The 12824-nt window shown below is 34.8% G+C and overlaps 1 protein-coding gene across 5 annotated transcripts in view; it reads right to left on the bottom strand.

The window, feature by feature from the left end:
- Nucleotides 1-12824, bottom strand: part of TTN (titin) — a 239364-nt gene that overhangs the window by 127040 nt on the left and 99500 nt on the right. For 4 of the 5 annotated variants that reach the window (XM_072932290.1, XM_072932288.1, XM_072932287.1 and 1 more), the window contains 21 exons: nucleotides 12710-12772; nucleotides 12333-12410; nucleotides 12029-12106; nucleotides 11205-11282; nucleotides 10752-10832; nucleotides 8643-8726; nucleotides 8081-8446; nucleotides 6272-6349; nucleotides 5990-6064; nucleotides 5693-5776; nucleotides 5402-5488; nucleotides 4796-4876; nucleotides 4521-4610; nucleotides 4217-4300; nucleotides 3193-3297; nucleotides 2899-2982; nucleotides 2492-2569; nucleotides 2196-2279; nucleotides 1892-1975; nucleotides 1339-1671; nucleotides 635-709 (listed from right to left, as the gene is read on the bottom strand). The exons of the other annotated variant lie outside the window; for it this stretch is intronic. In XM_072932290.1, coding sequence (XP_072788391.1) covers nucleotides 635-709; nucleotides 1339-1671; nucleotides 1892-1975; nucleotides 2196-2279; nucleotides 2492-2569; nucleotides 2899-2982; nucleotides 3193-3297; nucleotides 4217-4300; nucleotides 4521-4610; nucleotides 4796-4876; nucleotides 5402-5488; nucleotides 5693-5776; nucleotides 5990-6064; nucleotides 6272-6349; nucleotides 8081-8446; nucleotides 8643-8726; nucleotides 10752-10832; nucleotides 11205-11282; nucleotides 12029-12106; nucleotides 12333-12410; nucleotides 12710-12772 — 2250 coding nt within the window. The remainder of the gene's footprint in view (nucleotides 1-634; nucleotides 710-1338; nucleotides 1672-1891; nucleotides 1976-2195; nucleotides 2280-2491; nucleotides 2570-2898; nucleotides 2983-3192; nucleotides 3298-4216; nucleotides 4301-4520; nucleotides 4611-4795; nucleotides 4877-5401; nucleotides 5489-5692; nucleotides 5777-5989; nucleotides 6065-6271; nucleotides 6350-8080; nucleotides 8447-8642; nucleotides 8727-10751; nucleotides 10833-11204; nucleotides 11283-12028; nucleotides 12107-12332; nucleotides 12411-12709; nucleotides 12773-12824) is intronic. 5 annotated transcript variants of the gene reach the window in all.

Below are 12824 nucleotides of genomic sequence, written 5' to 3' on the forward strand. Positions count from 1 at the left end.
ATGGTAAGGTTGCAATTTCCTATCAACTAACTCCAAACTTTTCTGTAAAAGCAAACAAGCAAACTGATCCACCTTCTCCCACTTGTCAGATTTCATTCTGACAATTGATATGAGAAATCACTATAAAAGCACACAACGAATTCCTGGCAAATTTAGCACTATGAACAGATAATTACAGAGCTCTGGACTAGTGCAGTAACTTCTCTAGCACTCGCTGACAATTGCTATTTCATAAAGCACTTATGCTTTATGAAACTTATGCTTTATGATTCAGAGAATACCTATTAAGATAGCAAACACTCCAGCACATCATTAGGTAAAAAAATGTTACAGGTTTTTAGAATTCTGCAGGAAACTAGAGTTTTAAGCATTAGCTTTAAAATATCACTTGCATTGTGATGGCAAAAATTAAATTAAGGTACTAACTTCATTCCCTTTGTCTCCAGGAAATAATTTGTTTGGTTTTTGTTTTGTTAAAGAATTTTTTTTTTTTTTTAAGTAATCTGTTTTGAAGATTACTATGAAAGAAAGCTAAGAATTTAAGAGTCAAATTAGATGAGGTAAAGTACTGGATTTGGGGATTCGGAAATTCATGCAGAAGGCTGTGTTTTCATTTATCTGACGGATGATGTACCTTTAGCTGGTGGAGCTTCTCTTTTAAGAGCAGGTACTTTTTCTTCTGGCAGAGGTCTTTTGGGCAACTCAGGCACTTTAAAAAATATTTCGTTATGGATTATAGGTTATTTATGAAGAAACAGATATAAAGACAGTAAGCAGAGCAATCACTCATTTGTAGAGGAACCATCTCATAATTTATGCAAAAAAAGGGAGCAGTCATCTCAGAATTCTTGAGTAATGAAATAAGAAATATCAATGTACATCTATTTGGTACATTGTAGATGCACTTTCTGTTTGGTGTGAGGGACCCTGTGATCATAAATATAAATGATGGGAAAGAAGGTTCTACATGACTCCTAATATCTTTGTAACTCAAAGGAGCTGAATGGAACAAAACAAATCTGAATGCATAAAAAGTAATTCAAGTTTAAGCTGAATTACATCAGAAGATTAACATTTTCTCTGCTTGTGTTATATATCTGCTAGTTCACTCTTGGGCAGTCAGATAGGGAACCCTCCCATTTTACAGGAAAGGGAATTCCTTAGGAAGGACTAGGATAGAGACAAACTTTGGATGGATTTATCATTACCAGCAACATAGGACTACAAACACATAGGACTACAAAAAAAGCAAAATAAAAGTAAACACCCATAGGAGGCTTAAGCAGCAATTGAAAACTCAACACACTATAAGAACAAAGAAGTCATGACTTGATTTACCTATAGCTGGCTTGGTCTCATAAGCCTCTTCATATACCTCTTCATATTTCTCATAGATCTCTTCCTTCTCCTGAAACTGATACTTTTCATAGACATCTTTCTCCTCAGCCTCCACCTCATATTCCCGTTCCAGAATTTCCTTATATCCCTCAGGTTCTTCAGGTTCCTCGTATGCCTCAATTTCTTCAGCTTCCTGAATCTCCTCAAACTCTTCAATGCTTTCATATGTCTCATACTTCTCATATTCTTCATAGGCATATTCATACTTCTCCACCACAGGTGCAGGGGCAGGGACCTTTTCTTGCCGTGCAAGTTTCTTGGGTACTTCAGGCACTTTAGAAACAGTATTATTGTTACTACCTGACAATTATTTAAATTTTTTTTTACAGTTAAGCCAAGATAATGGACAAAGAACAGAGAATGGGCATGACAACCTCAAACATAAGTTACATTAAATTATAAAACTATGCTTCTGAAAAAATATATATATTATAAAAGATTTTAGAATAAGGAGGAAAAAAAGTCTGAGAAAAATGAGGAAATATATCTGTACCTTTGGTTGGTGTGGGTTCTTTGGGTTTGGGCACAACAGCTTGCACTTTCTCTTCTGCCACAGCTCTTTTACGCACCTCCGTGACTTAAAAGATACAGATTTTGTTTAGGAATTAAAAACAACAAATCACCTTAGAGCAGTGTAAGTAGAAAAGCACAAGAAACAGAGCTTTATGGTTCAACAACATAAACATTGAAAATGAAGAGTTTTAACATAAATTCAAACAAATATCTTGTACAACAGAGACAAAAGTTAGAAAGAAGAAAGTCCTAGCATAAATATTAATTATAAGGAGTATATATACCTTTTGCAGCTGGAACCTCCACTTTTTCAGCGGGAGCAACCAGTACCTTCTCTTCAGGAGCAACCTTCTTAGGCATCTTGGGTACTTTAAAGATAAAACCTAACTTCAGTGCACTTTTGCACAGATTTTAAATGGACACAAAGCCAGAAGTTTATGAACAACAAAGCAGAAATGTACAAACAAACAAATAGTATAGTGACAAATACAATACAGGACAGAAACAAGTCCCTTGCTAAACTCAACTTGGATCAAGAATATTATCAGTTAATCATAACAGCATTTACAATCTGCAGTACCTTTGGCTGATGGAGCTGGCACCTTTTTAGGAACAGGTTCTTTCACTTCAGGAGTGGGTTTCTTTGGCATCTCAGGCACTTTAAAGACATTTTATTTTAAGAATGTCATCCATCAGTAGTATGAGAAAGATAACAAAAAACATGTACAAAGAGCCATAATAGGAACTGATTTGCAGAATATGTTTTTAAAAGATGAAACAGAAATTTAAACAAAAGACACTTTACACACATGGGCAGACTTCTTGATCAACTCAAATAGTTTTAGAACTTGTTTTGTACTAGGAATTTGACAGGCATTCTGAGATACCAATACAGAAATGCAGCAGGGAAACAAAGCTAACATAAATAACAAACAAACTAAACAGAACCACTGAATGAGAATTACAACACATTGTTAACTTATGCACCTTTTTCTGGAGGAAGTTCCAGTTTCTCAGGTGGAGGTACAGGTGTTTTTTCCTTTTGGACAGGTTTCTTAGGAATCTCTGGCTCTTTAAAGATATTATTTTGCAAACGCGTGTTAAAATTGCTTTTGAAACAGTAAAAGCGTGAACATGGAAACAAGATAAAAACATAGAACAGGACCACGAACTTCCTCAAAACATATACAAGAGTTACATAAAACTTAGAACAAGAAATAGAGATGAATTTTAATGAACACAAAAGATGTCATAAGTGACTTGCAAGAAAAGATCGTGTACCTTTTTCTGGTACAATTTCCTCTGGAATAAATTCCTTCTCTTCTTCCTCAGGAACAAAAATGAGAACTTTTTCTTCAGACACAACTTTCTTTGCAACCTCAGGCACTTTGAAGATATTGTTTTAAGAACTTTACTTTCACAACATCACAAAGAAAAATCCATAACATAAACCACAAAGACACCAAATTTAAAGTAACAATAGACATAGAAAAAAAAATAGGGGAAACTACTGGGTGTTTTTTACTCCCTGAAAACAGCAATGTGTAATTGGGTTGCAAGGATTACAAGAGGACTAGCACTTTTGCCCAATTTTTAATTCCACAGTGTCATTGCAAACAGAAAATATGAGCAAGATATGCTACAAACCAGAGTTAAAGAAGATTACTAGCATTATGGTTTTTTACAAAAAACCCTGCTTTTCTTTTGTTTTGTTTTTCTTTTCTTTTTTTTCCCTGAATTATTCAGCTGCTGAGGTAGGCTTGGCATCCAACAGTTGCCTTTGCAATAGTCTACCTCCATTTTGAATTTCACATGTAGGGTATAGGATCTTATTATTAGTATGATCACTTGTAAATGGATATTATTTTTGTATAAGTTTAGCTAAAACCCTTGAGAATACAGCTTATTTTCCAGATACATATAAGAGCGATCTCCCCAAATTGAAGAATTTCCAGGTAAAGGGCCATAGTATTTAATTTCAGCTATTTTGTTTAAAGAAAATTGAAATTACTTTAAAAATTATTTCTGGGTGATTATACCACAAGGAATTATTTCATTCCCAGTAATCACTTAAAGTGGAAAAAGGCAGATCATTCAAGGCCTGATTCTCAGATGGCTGCAGCCAATAACAGAATAGACAATCCCTGTCTGAGTCCTAGCACCGCTCACTGCAGGGAAGCAGCAGGGTGCTAGAACCCAGGACCTGAATTCGCATGAGTATGAATTGAATGTTAAAATTAAGCTCCACTGAAATATGAAAATTGGAGGGAGAGGAGTTATCTGCATACATCACGATGTGATATACCTTTAGCTGGTGGCATTTTCTTTGCTTTAGGAACTGCAACGGGTACTTTTTCTTCTGGGATGGCTCTCTTGCGCACCTCCGGCACTTCAAAGATATTGTTGTGATAAGAAATTGGTAATTGCTTTTAGAGCATCAAAACTACTAAAACTACAGAACAAAGTCACAAAGACCAGAAAGAAGAAGAAGAAAACCCCTCTCAGAAGGTTAATTGAGGTTTATACCAAGCTTAAAACAATCACTGGAGATGAAGATCTATTAATGAATTGAACAAAGCTCTCATAATCTTCAAGAATCAAGGCTGTACCTCTTGCTGGCATCTCTGGAACCTTTTCCTCTTCTTCTTCAGGAACAAAAATAGGGACCTCTTCACTGGGATGTCTTGGTATTTCTGGCACTTTAAAGATAGTTTTTAATTGTAGAAAACTTAGACACAACTTACACAGAAGCTAAAGCAAGTACATTTGTCACACACTGCTATGACACCACAGTTAAATTCTAACAACAAATGCACAAATCAACAACAAATGCACAAAACCAAGAACAAGCATTATCCACATGTTCAGCTACAGGAAGCGATACCTTTGGCTGGTGGAGGTTCTGGCTTTTTATGTACAGGGACAGGTACTGTCTTTTCTGGAACCTTCTTGGGCACTTCAGGCACTTTAAAGACATTTTTATTTAGGGAATTAATTTTGAATGTAATATAAAACCTAGTAAAAAGATAACTCTATATCTGATATTAAGATAACTACACAAATATGGAAAAATTTAGTCATGTGATGAAAGTTAGCATTGTTTTTATCCACAGATTTATGCACAGATGTAAACTTACAAACAGGGACTACAGAACTACAAACTGGTGTGGTAAGGGTAAGGGGGAGGTCTGGCTGTTTAGGTAAATTTTATCTCTTTTGGACCATCTGTTTTTGAAACAGCAAGTCCTTTAAAAGACTTAGATATAAAAGATCCAAAAGACAGAGACAATACAAAACACAAAGACATTTTCAAAGCAAAGAGTAAGGATAGATACCATGACTGACAGACACAGACACAAGAGTGTCAAACAGCTCAGGGAGTGGTTCAAACATATTAGGCTGAAGAATGGGATGGTTACTGCCAGTAACAATCTCATAAAGATGAAGAAACAAAAATAGAATCACACAGTTGAATCAGAAAATGGTGTACCTTTGGCTGGTGGAGGCTCTTCCACTTTTTTAGGCACTGGGACATGTACCTTCTCTTCTGGCACAAGTTTCTTTGGTACTTCAGGCACTTGAAAAATATTATTGTAATGTAAGAATTTCATTTTTGTGCCATAAGGTAAAGAACATTGATATGAATCAATAAAGTTGGGTGACAAAGAAGAACTGTCAAGAATAGAAAACTCTTCACTCTACATCATGTATGAAAAAAGACTGAATTTAAATTTTTTTTTTTTATAAAACATTCGGTCAAGAGCTATATCAAGTCATATACCTTTGGCTGGTGGAACATCTTTCTTTTTTGGTACAGGAACAGGAACCTTCTCTTCTGGCACAGGTTTCTTTGGCACTTCTGGAACTTAGTAAGATATTATTAAATATTGAGCTTGGCATGAAAATCTAAAACAACATGACATACAAACCAGTCACACTAAAACAATTAAACACACACAAAAGGAACCACAGTCCTTAAGAGCAACAATTCTTTTTCTATCCTAGTTTTTAACACAAGTGACAAAATAAAGGAATGCTAGAAGATCTTTCTGATCACAGATAATGAACGTGCATATACCTTTAGCTGGGGGAGCTTCCTTCTTTGGCACTTGGACTTTCTTTTCAGGTACAGGTTTCTTTGGCACCTCGGGCACTTCAAAAACATGATTTTGGTTAAAAAAATAAACAATAAGCCTACTCAAAACAGAAATGAAACAAAAAAGACAGCAACATAAATATTTCATATGAAGACCCCTCTCCAAAAAGAACAGAAAAAAGTAATAAGCAATTAAGGCATCTGAAAAATAATGTGAATTACATATTCAGAAGATGTCTTCTAACATAAAGAGATGATATATACCTTTTGCTGGAGGAGGTTCTTTTTTCTTCAGAGTAGGTATTTTTTCCTCTGGAACAGGCTTCTTGGGAACCTCAGGCACTTGAAAGATACCATTAATGTTTTAGGTATTTACTTCCATAACAACAGGAACATAAAGTGCAAACAAACATCACAAATACATATTCATGTAAACAAATATCACATACTCAAAAAAACCAGCTATTATTTAAGAGGGTTTTATCACTAAGACAAATTAAAAAACACATCATATTAGCTGCTATTATCTCTATTCTCCCTCCTTAGCCATGGAGGCCATCAATAAAAATATTTTCAATTTCAAGGCTTTTTTTGAAAGAAGATTTCCCTTTTTCAGAAAATTAAGTCAGAGAGATTCAGTCACTTTTTTGATTCAGTTATTAAAAACATGTTTCAAATGCTTGTCAGGCATGTAATAGGTTGCATCTGATCATATTCTTTCATATATATTAAATATAAATTGCTGAACTGCATTTTCTTCCTGAAGAATTTCCAAGAGCTTTCTAAATGCAAAAAATCAAGCATATCTAGTTTATCAATGGACTTACTCTAATCACAGAACTGTCCATTTTAAGTACCCAGCAGTTTATGCCACAATTTGTTGAGTAAATGAAATGCTTTTTAAAAAATCTCTTTACTCTTCTGCAATCAACAGAATTGTCTTTTAACTGCAGTGAGGCAAAGATTTCAACTAAAATGTATCTAAACTTTTGTTTGTACCCTAAACCCCAGAAATGTCCATATAAATTTAACAATGACAGAAGAATAATTCCACCGGTTCTAAGCACACTGAAGAAAGTTTGGAGCACATACGAATTAAACTTAGCTACTATGAGAGATTAAATGGAAATTTCAGCTAACCTTAATCTTCCTGCTCAGGATTAACCTGTCTTTTGCAGTGTACTGCCTTATCTTTTCTCATATTTATGACAAAATTTCTACTGCAAACAATGTTAGATATAACTTTGGCATTTATTAATTAGTCAAATGAAATTCTGAACTTCTTTGATGGAAAAAGACACTATGGAATGATTTGGACTAGGAATGGAAATGATACTCTTAGATGATTATGTAATTTTGGAAAATCAGATATACATGATCTGTATCTTTGTATTATGATGTAGAAAGGCTTTATTACCAAGATCTTGGCATGACCTAGTTCTCTTAACTAGTGAATACTATGTTCATCCTGTACTAACAATGTAGAAAATTTATACCCATACCATAAAAATTTGTCCTAAGGAAAACACCTGAAACTAAGATTATTTAAATATGGGTATTTTTCTTTTTCATGAAAGTATATTATTCTTTTCAAGATGGAAATAAACATCAACCATAGGGCTTTCTAATATTTCTGAAAAAAATTCAGTGTGACTTGTGTTCCTAAATCACTTATTTTCAAGTACCCTAGCTATTTTCTAGATAAATATATTTTTTGTCTATGAGTGCAGATTTTACATAAGCATTTTTAAGTATTTCAAGCACAGATTGATAACAACATTGGACCTCCGATGAGGATGAAATTAATCCTGGTTATACTTTCATAGGGGGTTATACAGAGTTCATATGAAAGAGGAATGAACACGTATGACATGGAAAATTTGAATTTATGGAGTTAGTAGTAAAGAGTAGATATACAGCCATCTGCGCTATAATCAATTGCTAATAATCAATAAACATCTTAAAAAATGCACACTGCAAAGCACACTGCAACATTTAAAACAAAAGTTTGGTACTTTCATAGAATGAAAAGATACTACTTTTCCTCACACAAACCCTAAATTTAAAGTATACCTCTAGCTGGTGGGGGAGCCTTCTCTTCATACTGAGGAACTTGTGGCTCTTCCTCCTCATATTCAGCAACTTCCTCTCCATAGTAAGCAGCTTCTTCTTCATAATGGATGACTTCTTCCTCTTCATACTGAGGAACTTCTTCCTCTTCATACTGAGGAACTTCTTCCTCTTCATACTGAGGAACTTCCTCCTCATAGCGGCTAACTTCTTCATAATGGCGAACTTCCTCCTTGTAATGGATTACCTCCCTCTCATATCTGGTGGTATCTTCCTCCTCATACCTTGGAATCTCTTCTTCCTCTTCATACTGAGGAACTTCAACATATGCTTTTTCTTTTCGGACAATTGTCTTGCGTACTTCAGGCACTTAAAAAGATACCAATTAAAAGAAACTTAAAATTTAGCACATAGATCTTACTAATAATGAGGATCACAAGGCATTGTCAACTAAGAATTAACCAAGGGAAGAACATTCCATAGAAAACAAATCAGTACACACTGTACATGGAACATACAAGACACAAAAAACATTTACACCATTTGAATACTCTATCCAGTATACCTTTGGCTGGTGGTCTTGCCATTTTTTTAGGAGGATAAATTGGTACTCTTTCTTCAATGATAGCCCTCTCTGGTACATCAGGCACTTAAAAGATACAGTACAATTACATTTAAGAATTTTTATATGTCAATTGTTTAAAAGCAAAAGTATTCTTGGCAAGAAACAGAAAAAGATATCTTACAAACACACAGCTGACATGTAAAAGACAAGTTATTGTCACTGGACTTGTAGCTAGGGAAGTCATTAGGCTTCTTTTCAACTAAGAAACAACAATCTTTTCAAGATAACAATATAAGCGACTGATATGATTCCTGCTTCATCCACTGCTGTCAACAGTGAAGTTAAGTTTGCTGATGGGCAGAACTCAAAATCCAAAGCCATCCAATTACAAAATCAGTACAACTCATTGTTCTCTGCAGCAGTTCTTCTCCAGAGCAGTGACACTTTGCACTACCTCAGGAAGAGATCAAGAATCCTCATTCACTGACAACAAAAGATTTGTTTAGGAAACTCTAAATGAAGATGAAGGAACACATGGATAAAAACTTTGAGAGTGACTAACATAGATAAGGGCCCTGGTCTAATTAAAAGCAAAAGAATGACTTGCTCAGTGAGGAAGGTGTTTTTTCTCTTCTGTCAATTACTTTATGAAGTGCCTTGTTTGTTTTGACATGATGAGGAGCCATTCCTTGTAAAAGCAGGAGCATCTCCAAAAGATTAAGATGTGGATATGTTCAGTTTTTAAGACTTATTCAGGAAAGAATGCTATGTTCAAGCACCATATTCTCTTTTACGCAAATGTGTCTTGTCTTCTGAGGCATGTGTCTTGGAAATTTTTTGACCAATATAATTGGAAACTGCACAGAAAATCACCTTGGCATTTTAAGATCTGCCAAATTTGCCAAGTCGGAGAATAACCATGGCATTTTCTTAACAGATTTGAGATTTTTTTCTGACCTTGAGAGATAGAATCCATTCTGTCACTGACAGATTTGATAATTTCTAGAAGCTTTCTTCATGACAGGCTACAGTGAGCATAGATGAGTGGCTGCCACAAGTCTTGATGCTCGGTGTTATTTTGGGGGCAATGTGAAGACTCATTTTCTGGCAGAGTCCACCTTGATATTTATTTATAAATACCAGGTACATCTACACTTGAAATCTTAAACTGAATCTGGTTGGAACTGGTACTTTGGTGGATTTAAAACAAAAACTGCATTATGCATGAGTCCTCTTTTCAGAAAACTCAGGTTCCTTTGGATTCTTTTTTTTTTTTCCAGCTAAAACACCAGTGTTTGGTACCCTATTGGAGAACTGTTGCATTTAATGTCTTTCTGCTTTGACCCCTTTCTTTCCAGACCGGATGCCATATTACACCTGCCTTACAGAGAACCAAAGATCATCCTTCATCATACTCTTGCTACCCATAGTATGCCTGTCCCCCCATCTTTGGAGACTAAATAGATAATTTAACTTCATGCTGATTTGTCTGTTTTAGTCTTTCATGAGATAATGCCCTTTATAAACAGTATCAGAATTAAAAGTAGTGAGTGTGAGGCATCTTGTGGGTCATCTTTCACAAATCAACTGATAGTTTGCAGAAGTAAAAGAGCAATAAATTTTCCTTAAAGGCTATGGACTGTTGAGCAGGCAGATCCATTACATTGGATTGTGTTGTGTCTCAGCCATGCAGGCAACAGTAGAGCTAATGATTTTTTCTTTAACATTAAGATTTACGTGAGGAGTTGTTTTTACAGAACAGGAAAGGACTGTCTGTCTTTTCAGAATCATAAAGCATCTTAATTTAAATGAAAGCAAAGACTGTGTCTTGTTTCCCCTCAAAGGTCAGACAGGTGGCAAGATTTAAAAAGAGGACCTAATGAAATTATTTGGCTGCCACGATGTAAACAGCATAAGCCATGGGAAAGAATTAAACGAGAGAGGGTATTTTATTGTGAGAATGAAATACTGTCCTGCATTATTTTACAAGCTTCACTTTCATAATAAACTGGCAGTAGCAAAGGACATGAAATTTACTTTTACTTTCTTTGTTGTTTTACTAGCTGACAAGATGCAACTTTGGGTGCAGAATCTTTTTAGTCTTCATACCTGTGTATGAAATCTCCTTTTCTGTGTGGAGAGAAACGGATACTTCCTCTGACATAGCCCAATGTTCTTCTTCTGTTGGTACTTCAAAGACAGAGTCTAACATTAATTTTTTTTTTCTGGTGTAATATAATGTACAATAATAAATACCCCATTTGGAATTTCTTAAAAAAATAACTATTGTTTCCTGACACCACCCAGACCCAGAGTAATTGGGAAAAATATCTCTAATATTTTTTAAAGACTCTGTAAAAGTTCCTCTGGGACTACAGTGGATCATAGTGATGGGCTTGGTAGTTTTAGGTTAGTGGTTGGACTCAATGATCTTGTCCAGCTTAAATGATTCTGTAATTCTAAATTTGAACCTCAAGAGACATGCCAGACCAGGAGGCCTGAAGCTCTCATACTCTTACATGAGTACAACCTGTTCTTAGATTAACCCATGGGCAGGACTACCTTCTGGTGGTGGAGACACTTTTCTCTTTTGAACAGCAATGGATACTCTTTCTTCTCTGGCAGTTTTCCTCTGTGCTTCTGGCATTTTAAAGATAGTAATTGTAAGAATACTAGCTTCTAAAAGAAATCACACACATTCTGAAATTCATATGAAATATTTATAGACAAACATTTAGGAACAAACAGCACACTATTTAAAAGAAAATATAATAAACACAACAATCACATGAGACATACAAATAATATCTAGTAAAATAATATATCTAATATTAGAGTAATAGACATATAGACAAAAAAAAGTGAACAGAATATTCACATATCATGAAGTAAGATGGAATTAAGATGAAAGTATGCAGTAAATACTTTGTCTCTAAACTGTTCAGAAACTCAATTAAACCACAGAACATCAGACAGACAGGGTACATAACAAAATCAAACACAAGAAAAGCACAGAGGCAGAGAACATATTTGTAAGTTTGAAACACTTCACTGAATACTGACAATATTATAAACATTGATTTAAAAAAAAAATTGTGTTCAATTTTTTTTTTCACTGAGTAAATGTTGTCACTCAGCTTTGCAAGCACTTAAGCATCCAGAGTGATTAATGAAATTAAATAGTAGCTAAAAAATGCAAAGAATGAAGGTGCATGACTATTCTCTGTCACACTCAGCAGTATTTTGAAGGGGAAAAGATGAAGTTCATTTTCATTTATAACCAAATCAGGAGAGACAGATCTTAGTAACTAGGCAGACTGTAAGTATGATGCACATGGATGTCTGATATTTAAAAGCCATCTCTACTTCCAAAAGGACTTGTATACCTTTAGCTGGTGGAGCTGCCACTTTCTGTGAAATTGGAACAGGTACTTTGTCTTCTGGCACAGGCTTCTTGGGCACTGCTAGCAATTTTTTTAAAAAAAGTTTGTTGTGATAGATGTTAAATTAATCACAGTATATAAACATAAGCAGATGACAAAACAGAAATCAGAGACTTGACATTTCTTCAAGTAAAAAAAAAAGACAGCAAACACTGAGCATTAAAATCTGTATTAGATAACGAGACAGAAATAAAAACCACTGTTCTGAGACAAGACTTCTCTAGTGTAACTCCAAAAATGTGTATACCTTTCTTTGGTGGAGCCACTTCTTTTTTAGCAACTGCAACTTTTTCTTCTGTGATAATTTTCCTGTGCACTTCAGACACTTAAAAATAATGTGCAAGGATATTTAATTACAATATTTGAAATGCAGATATCAGTTTCTTTTACTTATTCTGAGTGTTTAAAAAAAGTGCTAAGTGAACTTCTACAGCAACAAAAAAAAGACATGCTGAAGAGCATCTTTTACATCCATAGCACCCAAAGGAGTAGAGTCAAAAGAAAGGGGAGAGCCATACAAAGGTTACAGATACTAACAAACAAAACTGTATTTAAGCAAGTTGCCTAAACACAAATACTGCAAGACCTAACTAAAAAAAATCTTCGTGGCAATAATCTTTTTACCTTTGGTTGTTGGAGGTTCTTCAAACTCAGCCTCAAAAGTGGGCACCAATGCTTCTTCAGGTTCTTAAAAAAGATTGTGTAACTTTAGAAAATTTGTTTGGTTTCATCAACAGGT

The sequence above is a fragment of the Taeniopygia guttata genome, chromosome 7 (assembly GCF_048771995.1).
Source record: "Taeniopygia guttata chromosome 7, bTaeGut7.mat, whole genome shotgun sequence".
Lineage (NCBI taxonomy): Eukaryota > Metazoa > Chordata > Aves > Passeriformes > Estrildidae > Taeniopygia > Taeniopygia guttata.